Source organism: Neltuma alba, unplaced genomic scaffold, assembly GCF_004799145.2.
Source record: "Neltuma alba isolate B1F8T4 unplaced genomic scaffold, ASM479914v2 tig00004510_pilon, whole genome shotgun sequence".
Taxonomy (NCBI): domain Eukaryota; kingdom Viridiplantae; phylum Streptophyta; class Magnoliopsida; order Fabales; family Fabaceae; genus Neltuma; species Neltuma alba.
In genome coordinates, this window is record NW_021633739.1 from 6822 (window position 1) to 20208 (window position 13387).

A 13387-nucleotide genomic window follows, 5' to 3' on the forward strand; every position below is an offset into this window, starting at 1 on the left:
TTACAATCAAACTATTATTGCACTTCCTTGTATTTTGTTATTAGTGATTATTAATATTATTGTATTTTGTTATTTTTAATTAAATTATATTATTTTAATATGATTGGTTTGATCTCGTATTGACCTTGGTTTGACGCACTGACCTTTCAACCTTGACCAGTTTAGTGTCCAGTCCAATCTTTTGTTCTTTGGTTAGAAGCACATCTATTAATAAATAAATAGAACCACACCACCGTGCTTGGTAGAATAAAGCAGGAAAAAGAAATTGGACAACAATATACATACATTACACCATAGAACTACAATATCACCAAGAAAGAGACTTGCAAGTTGAAACAGTTTTAAATAGAACAAAAGACTATTGACCTTAAGCAATTATAACTACACGGAACTGAAAGCAGAAGGATGGTAATTAATTGGAAAATAAAATAATGGCCGGATAATACTGGCAGCCTAAACTAAAAGAAGAAGAAATAAGGCAATAGGATGAAGATCGAGAAACTCATTAATAAACAGAAATGAATCATCAATATGAAAATATCATCCAAAATCTATTGAAATCTATACTATTCATAAGAAATTAAATGAATGATGCATCTTACTTCAGATTCAGAACCAACAGAAAACACACACATAAATAAGCCCTCAATCTGTTCTAAAAGTCGTTCAAACACATTAATATAATGCTATAATAATACAGAAAGGAATCCTATAATAAAACTCCTCATCAATTGATATGTTTTGGTTTGGTTTTGGATTTGTTTTAGGATATGTTTTAGTTTTGGTATTTGCTAATACTCATATATTGTGGAACAGATACTAAGGCTTGGAATGCAATGGTCTTCTTTTGAGTTTAGGAGCTCCTTTAATTTGGGCTTGCTAGGCCTTTGAACATATTTCACTGCATATTTTTTACTTGTTTGAAATCTAGTTGGATTGTTGATTTGTTCGCTATTATTATGCTTCATTAATTTCCTAGTGTTTTAAGTAATTAATTATGAATTAATACTTGGTTTTGGTTTTGGTTTTGTATTAGGAAGTTCGCCTTTACTATTATACGTGCATAAATGCCAAGCTTGCTGGTATTCATAATTCCTAAATGATGATCACACCTAAAAAATTACAAGCTGGAGCATTTTAAAATTTTTTTTATAAATTAATTTTTTTTGTATACATTGTTTTTTCATTTACATCCCCAATTAATTAAATTATATGCCTTTTTGTTCCCAACTAATTAAATTATATGCCTTTCTAATCTCCTTGTCCCACTCATCCTTTCTATAAATAAGGGTATATTTATTAAAAAAAATATATATTTCTTACATATTTATTACCTTTAACTAATTTTAACTTACTTTTTAGTTAAAATAATAATTCAATTATCTGTAACTAATAAAAAGAATATAAAAAGTAACATATATTCATGGTTCGTTTGGCGTACCTTTACAGGATTTGAAATTAACTTGTCCTGAAAAATGAAAGGTGGTCAGAGTTCAGTTCTTACCTTCGCTTTTGAGTTGCTTTGGTCTCTTGATCCTCACACAAATGAATTGGTCATACATCATAATTTTTAATTAGCACTTAGTAATAGAAATATTGTAATCAGTTATGTATTAATTTAAATAATTTTTCTTTGTTAAATTTCCAGATAATTACAAATAGTTGCAACTTGCAACTAGTTATGGTTTGTAATGATCATTATCCGACTCAAGTCTTTTCTTTGTTCCAAATTATCCGACTCAAGTTTGAAAAAAACTACATAATTAACTGTTTACAATGAGTTCTTGAAACATCTAGCCCTATCATAATTAAAAGAATTAATTTTATTAATGCTAATATTTAGTTGTTAAACGAATATTAAAATTAATTTTACGAAAGATATTTTGATTGAAAAATAAATATTTCGTTTCCTCGTTATTACATATTATTTATATAAATAATTATTACTTAACATATAATTTTACGTTAAAATATGAATACGAGTTCTTAAATTCCCAAACCACGTAGCTTAGATTCTTTCACTGTTAGATTGGTCAAAAATATTAATTTATTGATTTAATGAGTAAGATCTAAGGTTGAATAATTTTGCTTTTAATTTTCACAAAAGAGATGTTTCCAAGATGCGAATAATTTCAGTGAATTGTTGATCAATATTTAGAGTCTTATTATAACCACCAAGAAAGGAAAAACGCAAAATAGATTATTGACCAATGACCATTGCTCTGTACGTACAGAAGGGTGTAATGGTGAATCAAAAAGTTTACACAAACAGGAAAGCAAAATAAGAAAAACATCAATAATAATACACACACACCATGTTTGGTGGTCCTTTAATTTATTTTAAAAAGAAGCTAATCAACCTTCAGTGATATCATTATCAAGGAAGTCGTAAGAACCAATGAGGAAATCCAATCCCCCAGCAGTAAACCAATCTGCAAATTATAAAAAGCCAATTAACTGAAGAAACAATTAATAATTTCATGAAGAGAAAAGAAATGAAGGAATCACAACCAAACATTTGCACGCATACATAATCACACGATGCAATGGCTACCTTTTAGCATTCAATAAATAAAGGATAGAGCTGGGCCAACATTTTGATACATGTCAAAAACAATATGCTTATTTTTTATATCCATAAAGCGTAAAATTATATTACGCCATGAAAATTAAAAGAACAGTAAAGGATAATGTGTGCGTTGATGTTACTAATGTATTTACCTTGAAAATTTATGTTGACGTCATCTGACGTGAAGGGCTGAAATTTTGATTGGAAATTGTGTTTGGCGTCCCATTCCAAACTGTTCCACCAATCTTCGTGTCCGCGGATAATTAGTTGTTTGGCAGAGTCGGAATGAAGTGGTAGCCTTTTCAGATTTGTACATCTTCCTATATTGATGGTTTTTAGGGAAGGAAAAGACAAAGCGGTCTTATGGATGCTCTGAAGCTTTGGCATTCCATACAGATGTAGGTTTACAAGAGAAGAGAATACACAAGAAGAATCCTCATTCTCATCTTCCTTTATCACTTCTTCCACTGATGCACAGTCACCAATGACAAGTTGTTGAAGATGTGGAGCATGCTTGAGCCATGTGACATGCATTAAGGAATGGCAACTAGAGATAAGCACGCTTTGAAGCATCCTTAGACAATAAGTGTCATCATAAATACCAGAATAATCTTTCAAACCAGATAATCCAAGCAGACCCAATTGTTGGAGGTGCTTCATTTTTGAAATGCATGCCAATAATAAAGGCATCTCTATGGTGTCCAAACCACCGAGGCGAAGAGCATATATACAATTTTGCAATTTACGTGACTGAAGTAACTTGTTGAGGCCTTTTTCTGTTTCTATTCCAACATTTATTTCCTCAAGTTTTGGCAAAGATTCCACCTCCTCTATGAATTTTTCCTCTGCTTCACCATTTTTTTCAAGTTCCCCGTCGTAATAAACTCTCAACACTCTTAATTGTCGAAGACTTGATATCACTCCCGATGGAATATTTACAATATTACCATCTCTCAAGGACAAATTGAATACCTTCAAATTCTTCAAATTCTTCAACTCCTTCAACTCCTTGGGATAGTCAAATCCATTTATCGTTAAAAAAAGATATTCTAACAAAACTAACTCACTAATTTCTTCAAGTTCACATATATCAGGACAACATAGTTCTAACACCTTTAATTTGGTCATGCATTTCAGGTTTTGCAAATATTGTTTACCACAATGCCTCAACAATAATGTTACTAAATTAGGATAAGTTACAGGTGCTACATGCTGTACTCCCCTATTCATGATTGAAATCCTCTCAACAATTTTCCATTTTTCAACATCATCATGGGATGTTGTTATCGCATCTCCTTGTACAAGAACCCTTTTAATTCTTTTATCTTGGTCACAAGATAACCACAATGCCATCTCTCGAATCATATCATGCATCTTAAACGAACGACCTAAATCAACATTATCTTCAACACTCTCCAACAAGCAGCAAAGCTTCAACTTTGCAATCACAGATTGACCATCATAACGAATGTCTTGTATGCTTTTTGTCATATCTCTACAGATAAACCCCTCCCCTATCCATTTATCAATGATATCAGTGACCCGAATCTCATAGTCTTCTGGATATAATGCACAATACAAGAAACAATTTCTATGAGTATCATCCGGCAACTGATCATAGCTCAACTTAAGGATGGAAAAAAATTTTGTCTCGAAATCTGTATTGGTCCATGGAGAACTTGTCAACTTATTTTTTGAGCACTCCCATACGTTAACATCTTCCACACCAGCCATGGCAATTCCTACCACAATTAACGCAAGAGGCAGCCCTTTACACTCTGCTGCCATTTCTTTTGCTAGGTCTCTGATCCTAGGGTCGTAGTTTAAAGTTTCTTCTGTAACTTTGATATGAAATAACTCTAATGCTTCTTTTTCATTCAAAAAGTCCACTTTGAGTGGTTCTGGAGCTTGCATTTTTGCGCACACATCCTTCAATCGTGTTGTGAGTAACACTTTGGACTCAGAGTTTGAATCTGTTGGATGAGGTACCCCCACCAAATTCAAGTCCAATCTCTCCCACACATCATCCAGCAATAAAACAAATTTTTTCCGCTCCAACGCTTGCAAAATCTTTGAAGATTTTCTTCTCGACTATTGCAAGAACTCCAAGCAACATCTCCAATTCCTATTGATTTTCTTATAGTATCCATGATTGCATCCAAGTTACGCTCTTTGGATACTACCACCCAAATCACAAGAAAATCAGGCTTTCTCTTCCCAAGTTCATTACTAATTTTCTTCAATAAAGTGGTCTTTCCCACCCCTCCAGTCCCATATAAACCTATGACACCAACATTATTTGCTTCAATTCTACTCCATACTTTATCAAATATCAAATCTTGCCCCACAGTCTCCTCAAGAGGTATTTGACCAATTCCTTTACGCGATGGCTTGCGCGTAATTGGATAACCCTTAACAAATCCTTGTCCCTCGGCTGTTAGATCATCTACTTTAGTGAGCATCTTGGCAACATTCTTTCCCAACTTGTAGCTTGACTTGCAATTCTTGGGACAACACTTACTTAGGCAGTTGTTTTGGATTTCTTGGACTCCTTGATATAGATTATCTTCTACTTCCTGTGAATACAAAATCATTAAGTTTAATGTTTCTTTTCTCCTGTTTTCTGAATCTTTACATAAACTAATTAAGCACACTTTCATATTAAGTTTTGATATCGAGATAAAAAATTATGTATCTCGATATAAATGAATGGAATTTTTTTGGCCAAATATGAATGACAATTTTTTGACAGAACAAGCTGAATGATATTGTTAAAGATTTTGGCTGGGCTTGTTTGGTTTCCATTTGACAAAACAGCTTTTTTTTTATAATAATTTTAAAAACAAAAAAAAGCATGTTTGAAAACAGTTTTTGAAAAACAAAAAATATAAAATATGTTTTGTAAAACAAAAATGATCAAAACATCAGTACAATATTTTATTATTTTTCTGTTCAACAAAATTATAGTAAAGGTAGAGAATATTGTATTTTTATTAGGGTCAAAGTGTATTCAACATCCTAAAATATTTTACAAGGTACACTTAGTACCCGAAAACATTTTAGAGTGCAAAAAAGTGGAGCAATGTGTCCCCTTTCAATTAACAGTCTACTAACATTGGGTTTCCCCCTCCCCTCTCTGCTTCCTCCCTCCATAGCTAAGGAAAAGTTTAGATCACTTTTGATTTACTACTAACACATTTAAATTAAATATAATATTATAACTAACACTTCTTTAAAAAAATAAAGTTATTATTGAAAAAATTTGCATATTAAAAATTTTAAATCTGAATCATCTACATGATATTTTGTATGGTCCAGATTACATTACAATAATGAGCACATGGTGCTCATTGCTGTTATGAGTAGTGAATGAAGAACCGTATAAAACCATTATGCTCACAAATACATGTTCTCGATTTGAAGTATTATCTTAGCTATGTATTTAATAGTATACAAAAGATAATCAAGTGTACATAGTGTTCTAATTATATTTATTTCTACGTACTTTTCTTTTTAACTGAATAATTGGACAGCTTGCGATATAGATACGGATAAATCAAATTTTTATGTACACAATACGTATGCTTTCAAATTAAGTTTTAATTATGCTAATATAAGGTAATGTTGTTTACTTAATTATGTCCTTAAGAAAGATACATCTTTACTTTACATTATATACCCATTAAAATAATTATTTAAAAAAAAATCCGCATCATCCAAATCAGATCTGGATGGTTCAGATATGATGAGCATATAATAAGTTTGGGGTGCTCACCACTCTGATGAGTACTGAAACTAGTTTTGTTTTTATACTGTGATAAAATTTCAAATAAATTCAATATAATATGAGTTTCACACTTATCCAAAAAATTTTAAATGTTCTTAACTAGCTTGGTTTGAACTAAGACATTTAAATTAAATTATCATAAATTATTGAGCTAAGGGATTACTTAATTAACAACATCATTGATGCTGAACATGGAATTATCTAATTCATGAACAGAAACGATCAAAGTAAATAAAAACACCACATACTAAATAAAGAAAAAAAATGTAAAATGAAGAGTTCGTACCTTTTGAATGTTTTGGATACTTTGGAGCCAACCACTGACTTCATATGTCCTTTGCCCCTCTCTGATACCCTCAACTTCTTCAATTTGTGCTTCCACATCCTTCTTCACAGCTTCAAGCTTTTTCCATTTACTTTCTAGAGATTGCAGATTCCCTTCCAACTTACAAATAAGCCCAGCTTCTTGTTTGGCGCAACCACACAAATACTTTGTAATATCCCACATGATATCTCCCAATTTCTCCATATCTGCTTCTCACTTTGATCTTTCAGATGATGCTAAGCTTGCATTCATCCAAAATAAAACAGAAAAATGCTAAAGTCAGAATTTTTTTCAATAAATATTTTTCCCTCAAAATGAAAGAACACCACATGTATGATGATCTAGGCTTACCTCATACACCAAGTGTCACACCCCAAAAATTTAGGGGTGACCGGTACGAAATATGAGAGAACTCACATTCCTAAAGCCTTAGAACATATGAATAAACACTTGCCATAATAATTACAATACCATTCATATAGAATAGATCTCTTGTAATCAAAATATACGGCCATTAGTAGAATTCTGCAAATAACTCACAGGTACAACACAAAATAAGGAGCTCCCTCCCACAACAATACGAACATATATTCATATATTTAGAATAATAAATGAAGGCAAGGGTCTGCTTATAGATTATGTAGAGGTTCTAAAAAATAAATAAATAATTACATTAATGTAACTCAGTTTTACCTCAATTAGTGGTTGTTCTAAGCTTTGATCAGCAATGAGTTTTTTTTCTTCCCCCCTCTCTTTTTTCACCATTCGTTTGAAGGCGCAAGGTTAACTGTGCTATCTAAGGCCAAAATAAATTTTACTAGTGAATAGCATCCGTTAATAAGAATAAGATAAAACAAATACTAAAATAAGTAACTTGTATAAATACAACAAGGTTGATTTACGGCTACTTTTAAATTAAAAAAATTACCATAACATGAAATATATATAAATATAAAATATTTTCAATATACAAAAATTTCTAAGGCATTTTAACAATGTTTTTCTGAAATCAAATCACGAGTAGAGTTAAAAAACATTTTTTAATGGAGGACTTCAACCGAAGAAACAACAAGCATGGACACACAATCCACGAGGGTAAATAACCAACAAGCGCAGTTAAAGCTACGAGTACAAGCGTAGCTGAAGCTATGAAACAAGCTTCAGAACAATGTTCACGAGTACCAAGCAAGCTCAATATTAACCACGGCGCACCAATACAAGCACAGTCGAAGCTACAAATACAAGTGAGATTGAACTCATGATCACAAGCGTAGTCGAAGCCCCCAATAACAAATGTGGGAACAATGCCCATGAATAACAAGCACGGCTGAAACCACGAATAACAAGTGAGCTCGATATTACCATAGCACGCCAAGGGCTAATAGCACCGTTGTTAGCAGCCAGTGTTCTGTACTCAGTCCTCACAAAAATCATTTTCAAGAATGCGTGGAGCCAATTTATCATCAGTAAAAAAGAATCTTTTCTATCATTGAAAACATGTAAAAAGAATATTTAACAAAAGACCCCAGCATAAAAGTTCATAAAATCTCAAATTCCATCAATGAACAAAAATCATTTTTTTCGAGTAATAATAACTCAAACAAGAGCATTTCAAGTTGTAAAAAGAAATTTACAATATCAAACAAGTAAAAACGAATAATGGTACAATTGAAATGAAGTTGTTTTGATGAAACAATATTTGAAAAATATGGGTGTCCCACTATTCCCTTCATGAACTTAAACTTCAATTAAGTTCCTTTTGCCCTTCTATAGCATAAGCCTTAGCTTTCTAGCAAATGTTACTAGCCTCCCAATCCAATTCTTCTCTTGAACAAACACTTCAAGTGCCATCCACAATTCTACTCATAACCCTCGGACAATCTTAAATTTAAACCAATTCAATTCATACATTCCTTTATCAACCAAAACGCTTTATTATTATAGAGAATACTTGCCTCAGGTTCAATTTAGTAACACATTCTTCAACGTTATACCTCACAATAAATCATATCTATCCATCATACAATTCGTCAAACACCTGGTGTGCATACATTCAGTACAAAAGTAAATAAAAATCACGATAGTCCATAAATCATCAATCACACAAATCTCAACTAACCCATCAACCTCACAAAATTTTCCGCCTCAATTCCTTAACCAGACCCAACTTGCAACGGAGAGAAATTATAATTTGAAAAGAAACCAAAAGATGCAAAGGATATTTACCTACTTCAATCGGACACCCCCACCACCATCTTCCATTAAACCATATTCCCAATTCCTTGCTTAAACCACACGGATAGCATCCACCACCATGACATACAAAACAGAAAATGAAGGAGACGAGTTGATGATGCAGAAAAGAGGAAGAGGCAGCGATCAAGGGAGATGAAGGATGAGTGAAAGGAAGGCGACCAGGACAGAGTAACGGATGGCGACTTTGTAGGTAGGTCGCCGGTAAATTTTTTTGGTGTCTTGCAACCCCCCTCGTTCCAGAAATTTCTCTCCCTTTTCTCCCTTTATTTATTTTCCCCCACCCCACCCCACCCCATTTCTAATCATGTGCTGGCTAAACCAAAGCCGTGTAAAAAATAATAATAATAATAACATCCCGTGCAGAAATTCACAGATCCATGACCCAGATGCAAAAATACCGTGGAATATGAGGAAAGCGATTGAACAGTACCGCAGGAACTACATGAACAAGCAAGAAAAATGGTTTGAAAGCAGCCCAACTGGGGAAATAGTTTTAGTTAGATGGTACCCACCCCAAGCTGGATGGTGTAAAGTGAACACGGATGGAATGAGAAACAGGGCGGGAGAAGCAGGATGCGGGGGAGTAGTAAGAAGGTCTGAAGGAGAATGGCTGGGAGGATTCACATGTAAGCTAGACTCAAGTGATGCAGCGGCAGCAGAGATCTGGGGAATCATAGAAGGACTAAAACTATGCTGGAATCTGGGGTTGAAAAAGATTTTAATCGAGTCGGATGCAGAAGCCATAATCAAGCAGATAAATAGTGAAAGAGAAATAGCAGGGGATCCCGCTTTAACGAAGCACATACGAGAAGTAATTCAGCAAGATTGGATTCTGAAATTTCAACATACTTACAGAGAAAGCAATAGATATGCGGACAGCTTAGCCAAGATGAGCTTAACTCTGAGAGAGAGATGGGCACTGTAGACCACGCCGCCAAGCAGTATCCTCGAGATATTTCAAGAAGACGCTGCAGAAATGGATCCGCATTCGTGCTCATCATCGGAGTGCTCAACACTCAAAACGTCATGAGAGACCCCTATTTTTTTAAGAAATTTTTTTTACTACAAAAAAAAATATGTATTTAAATTATTTTTAGTTAAAGTTTATCTAATACTCTGAAATATTTTTTTACATATATTTAATATTTTAAAATATTTTATCATATCCTGAAATATTTCTTATATGTATTTAGTATTCTAAAATATTTTCTGACAATGCATTTGAAAATATATTTAAGAATCCAGTATTTTAAAATATTTTGTGGTTTATTTGGTACTTTAAAATATTTTTTTATATGTGTTCATTATTCTAAAATACTTTGTGACTAGGCTTACCTAAAACATATTTCAGGCTCTAGATTCTAGAGTCTTTTATGATTTATCTAATATCTTGAAATATTTTTCAGTATTCTAAAATACTTTGTGATACAATATTAGGAAATAGAAAATTTTTTAAAACATTAAATGCATGTGAAGAAATATTTTAAGGTACTAAATGAATCATAAAATACTTGAAGATATTGAAAATATCTAAAAAAAGATATTTTTGAGTACTAGATAAATATTAACCAAAAATAATTTTAATACATACTTCTTTGGAACTTTAATATAAGAGTTAGTTTAACTAATTCAAATGTATTTAAAAAAATAGCTAAATTAGTCATTTATAATAAATAAGTATTTGTTTTTTCTAAAATACCTTTTACTAATTATGTGTATTCACTGGAACCAACAATTGATTAAATCTTTAACATGTGCAATTATTATAAAAACTATATTAAAAAAAATGAATATATATGAGAGATAAAATGGATTAGAATTTTATATTTAAGTCTAAATTAAATATCAAACTAATTTTTTTATTAATGATTTGAGGTAGTATAAATTTTTTTGTAACAAAAAAATAAAGTCAAATAAAAGTTAAAACGCACAGAACTCAAAACGCTATGCATTTTGAGTGTTGAGCACTCCGTGCTCATGAGACTGATGAGCACAAAATGCAGATCCCTGCAGAAATAGAATTCCCGAGAGGAGCTAAGGTTTAGTGATGTCATCACTCTTCGTCCACCAAAAATAATAATAATAACAACATCATAGCAAGCTGGTCACAAAAGTGACACCAATTTCCTTCAAATTGGGCCTAAAATGGGCTCTTGTCACTCTTTTATCTTAGGGTTTGTTTGGTTGGTGGGGAGGGGAGGGGAAATGAACCCCTCCCCTCATTTGGCCAAAAATTTTGAAGAGGAGGGAAGCTAAAATGTCCCCTTCCCTCCCTTTCCTTCCATCATTTTAACTCCCCTTCAAATTGGGAGTTTTTGGAAGGGAATCAAATTTTTGGACCATTATGTTCTTATAGTTTTTTTAATATTCTACTTCTACCCATAAAATATATTATTATAATATTTTTTTCAAATAAAATATATATTATCCTAAGTAAAAAAATACATTATTATAATTAAAAATATATTACAAAAAATAATTTAAAAATAAAAAGTTATTTAAATAAAAAATTATAATATTATAAAATTAATTGTTTTTTATAAATATATTATTTATTAAATATATTTTAAAGCTGGAAAAAAGATAGCCTAAAGAGAATAAAATTTTATTTCTCTTAAAGCATATAAAATTTGTTAATTTGATTATTTTAAATATATTATTATATTAATTAGAATAAAAATTACTGTACCAATTTTTTAATACACATATTAACATGATAAGACTGAATTTTTTATTAAATTATATAATTTAAATTAAGATGTAAATTAATTTATATAATATATCAATAAAAAACATAAATTAATATGTAAGGGTAAAATAGTAAATTGATTATTACTATCCCTCCCCTCCCCTTCTTGAACCAAACAAGGGATCATTAAATATCCTCTCCTCCCTTTTTTTTTAATCAAACCAAACAAGATGAGGATAAAACCTCCCCTCTCCTCCCTTCCCCTCCCCTCAAACCAAACAGGCCCTTAAACTACATTTTGGTGTTCTTCTTGACCAAATTAAAAATAAATTTCCTAATTAATTGCTTGGAAAATTCCTAATCAAGAAAATTGTCATATTTCTTTTGAAAAAAAAGCCTCCCTTTCATATTATAATTCTTCTTGCATTTATTGGATTCAATATGGCCCCCTCTAATTTCACTTTTTTTTTGGAAAAATAATAATCATAATAATAATAATCTTTTCTAAGCCCAAAAATTAATTTGAACTTGGAACTTCCATTTTTTGGAAGTAACTATTCCTGTTAATTCACTCGAATCCTCAAATAATTACTCCCCATATTTTCTAATTATTTAAGGTATTTAAGGCCTTTAAATAATTTAAATTATCTAATTTTGGTGAGGAAAAAAACTCAAGTATAGGCTCCTCTTATTGTTGGGCTACAATAATTTTTTTTAAAAAAAATACTAACCAGCTCTTTTATACCTATACATCAGGGTTATGACACTTAAGAGATTGCAATATTTTATGAGTTTGCATGAAACAATCGATGATGTAAAGTGATAGGATTTGAAATGATGATGATTATTCCTATAATTCTTTAATTTTGAAAAGTAAATTGAAGCGTCTAATTTGTTACTTGATCTTTATTTTTCTTTGATGAGATGGACATTGATTTATTAATTCTCAGTGCTGTTTTGATTTCTTTCTTTTGCTTCTGTCTATTCTCACATGAATGAACAAGTCAGGAGTCATTACACAAAAGATTGCCATTCTCGAGTTGGAGTTGAAGCAATGAATCTTTTTGTTTTGAAATATGAAAATTATGTTTTATGTTGCTTCAAGTTTTGATTAGAGTTTGACTCTTAATTTAAAATTTTGCTGCTCAGATCAGGTCAAGAATCAGAATTTTAATTTGCACTGGGATGGATCAGGGGTATAGAAGGCATTGTTTTTTTTGTTTTTGGCCAGTGATATTGAAGGCATTGTTAATAGTTACACACATATACACACACATATAAAATGTACTTCTAAGCTTTTCATCACTAAATATTGAGATAAATAATTAAATTAAAGATAGTCCCACTCTATTATTGGTAATGGACTGATAATTATTTGATTCAGCTTAGGAGATGAGAATTATACCTAGTTGATTAATATAAAAAAATTAAAGAAGTTACTCTTGCCAATGATAGCCACACTTTGAAGCATGGTTGGATGACAAGAATCTTCCAAAGAAGACAATAAAGTAAGAGTACTTTTGTCTTTTTAGATGTAGGGTACAGTAAAATTTCAGGATTTTTTTAGGGATTTAATAATATTAATTGTCTATTCCCTATATTATAAAGCTGATAAACCAAGCAAAACCTCAGGCATGCTACATGCAAAATATTGATTAAGAGAGGGATGAAAAATGGGCAAATCACTTAAGAGTTAGGAAATTTAACATTTGAGTATAAAGTTTAAGACAGCCAAAAAATTGGAGTTTATCTTTTATTTTG

The 13387-nt window shown here is 31.5% G+C and overlaps 2 protein-coding genes across 2 annotated transcripts; both read right to left on the reverse strand.

The window, feature by feature from the left end:
• Positions 1-2179: 2179 nt before the first annotated feature.
• LOC114745026 (probable disease resistance protein At5g63020) lies at positions 2180-4483 on the reverse strand. The gene is made up of 2 exons (XM_028933170.1): positions 2722-4483; positions 2180-2432 (listed from the first exon to the last, which is right to left on the reverse strand). The coding sequence occupies exons 1-2, from the start codon at positions 4481-4483 to the stop codon at positions 2356-2358; spliced, it is 1839 nt and encodes a 612-aa protein (XP_028789003.1). The 3' UTR covers positions 2180-2355.
• Positions 4484-4569: 86 nt separating this feature from the next.
• On the reverse strand, positions 4570-9915 carry LOC114745024 (disease resistance protein RPS5-like). The gene is made up of 5 exons (XM_028933169.1): positions 9791-9915; positions 7375-7477; positions 7033-7206; positions 6643-6917; positions 4570-5145 (listed from the first exon to the last, which is right to left on the reverse strand). The coding sequence occupies exons 4-5, from the start codon at positions 6883-6885 to the stop codon at positions 4570-4572; spliced, it is 819 nt and encodes a 272-aa protein (XP_028789002.1). The 5' UTR covers positions 6886-6917; positions 7033-7206; positions 7375-7477; positions 9791-9915.
• Between the last annotated feature and the right edge of the window lie 3472 nt (positions 9916-13387).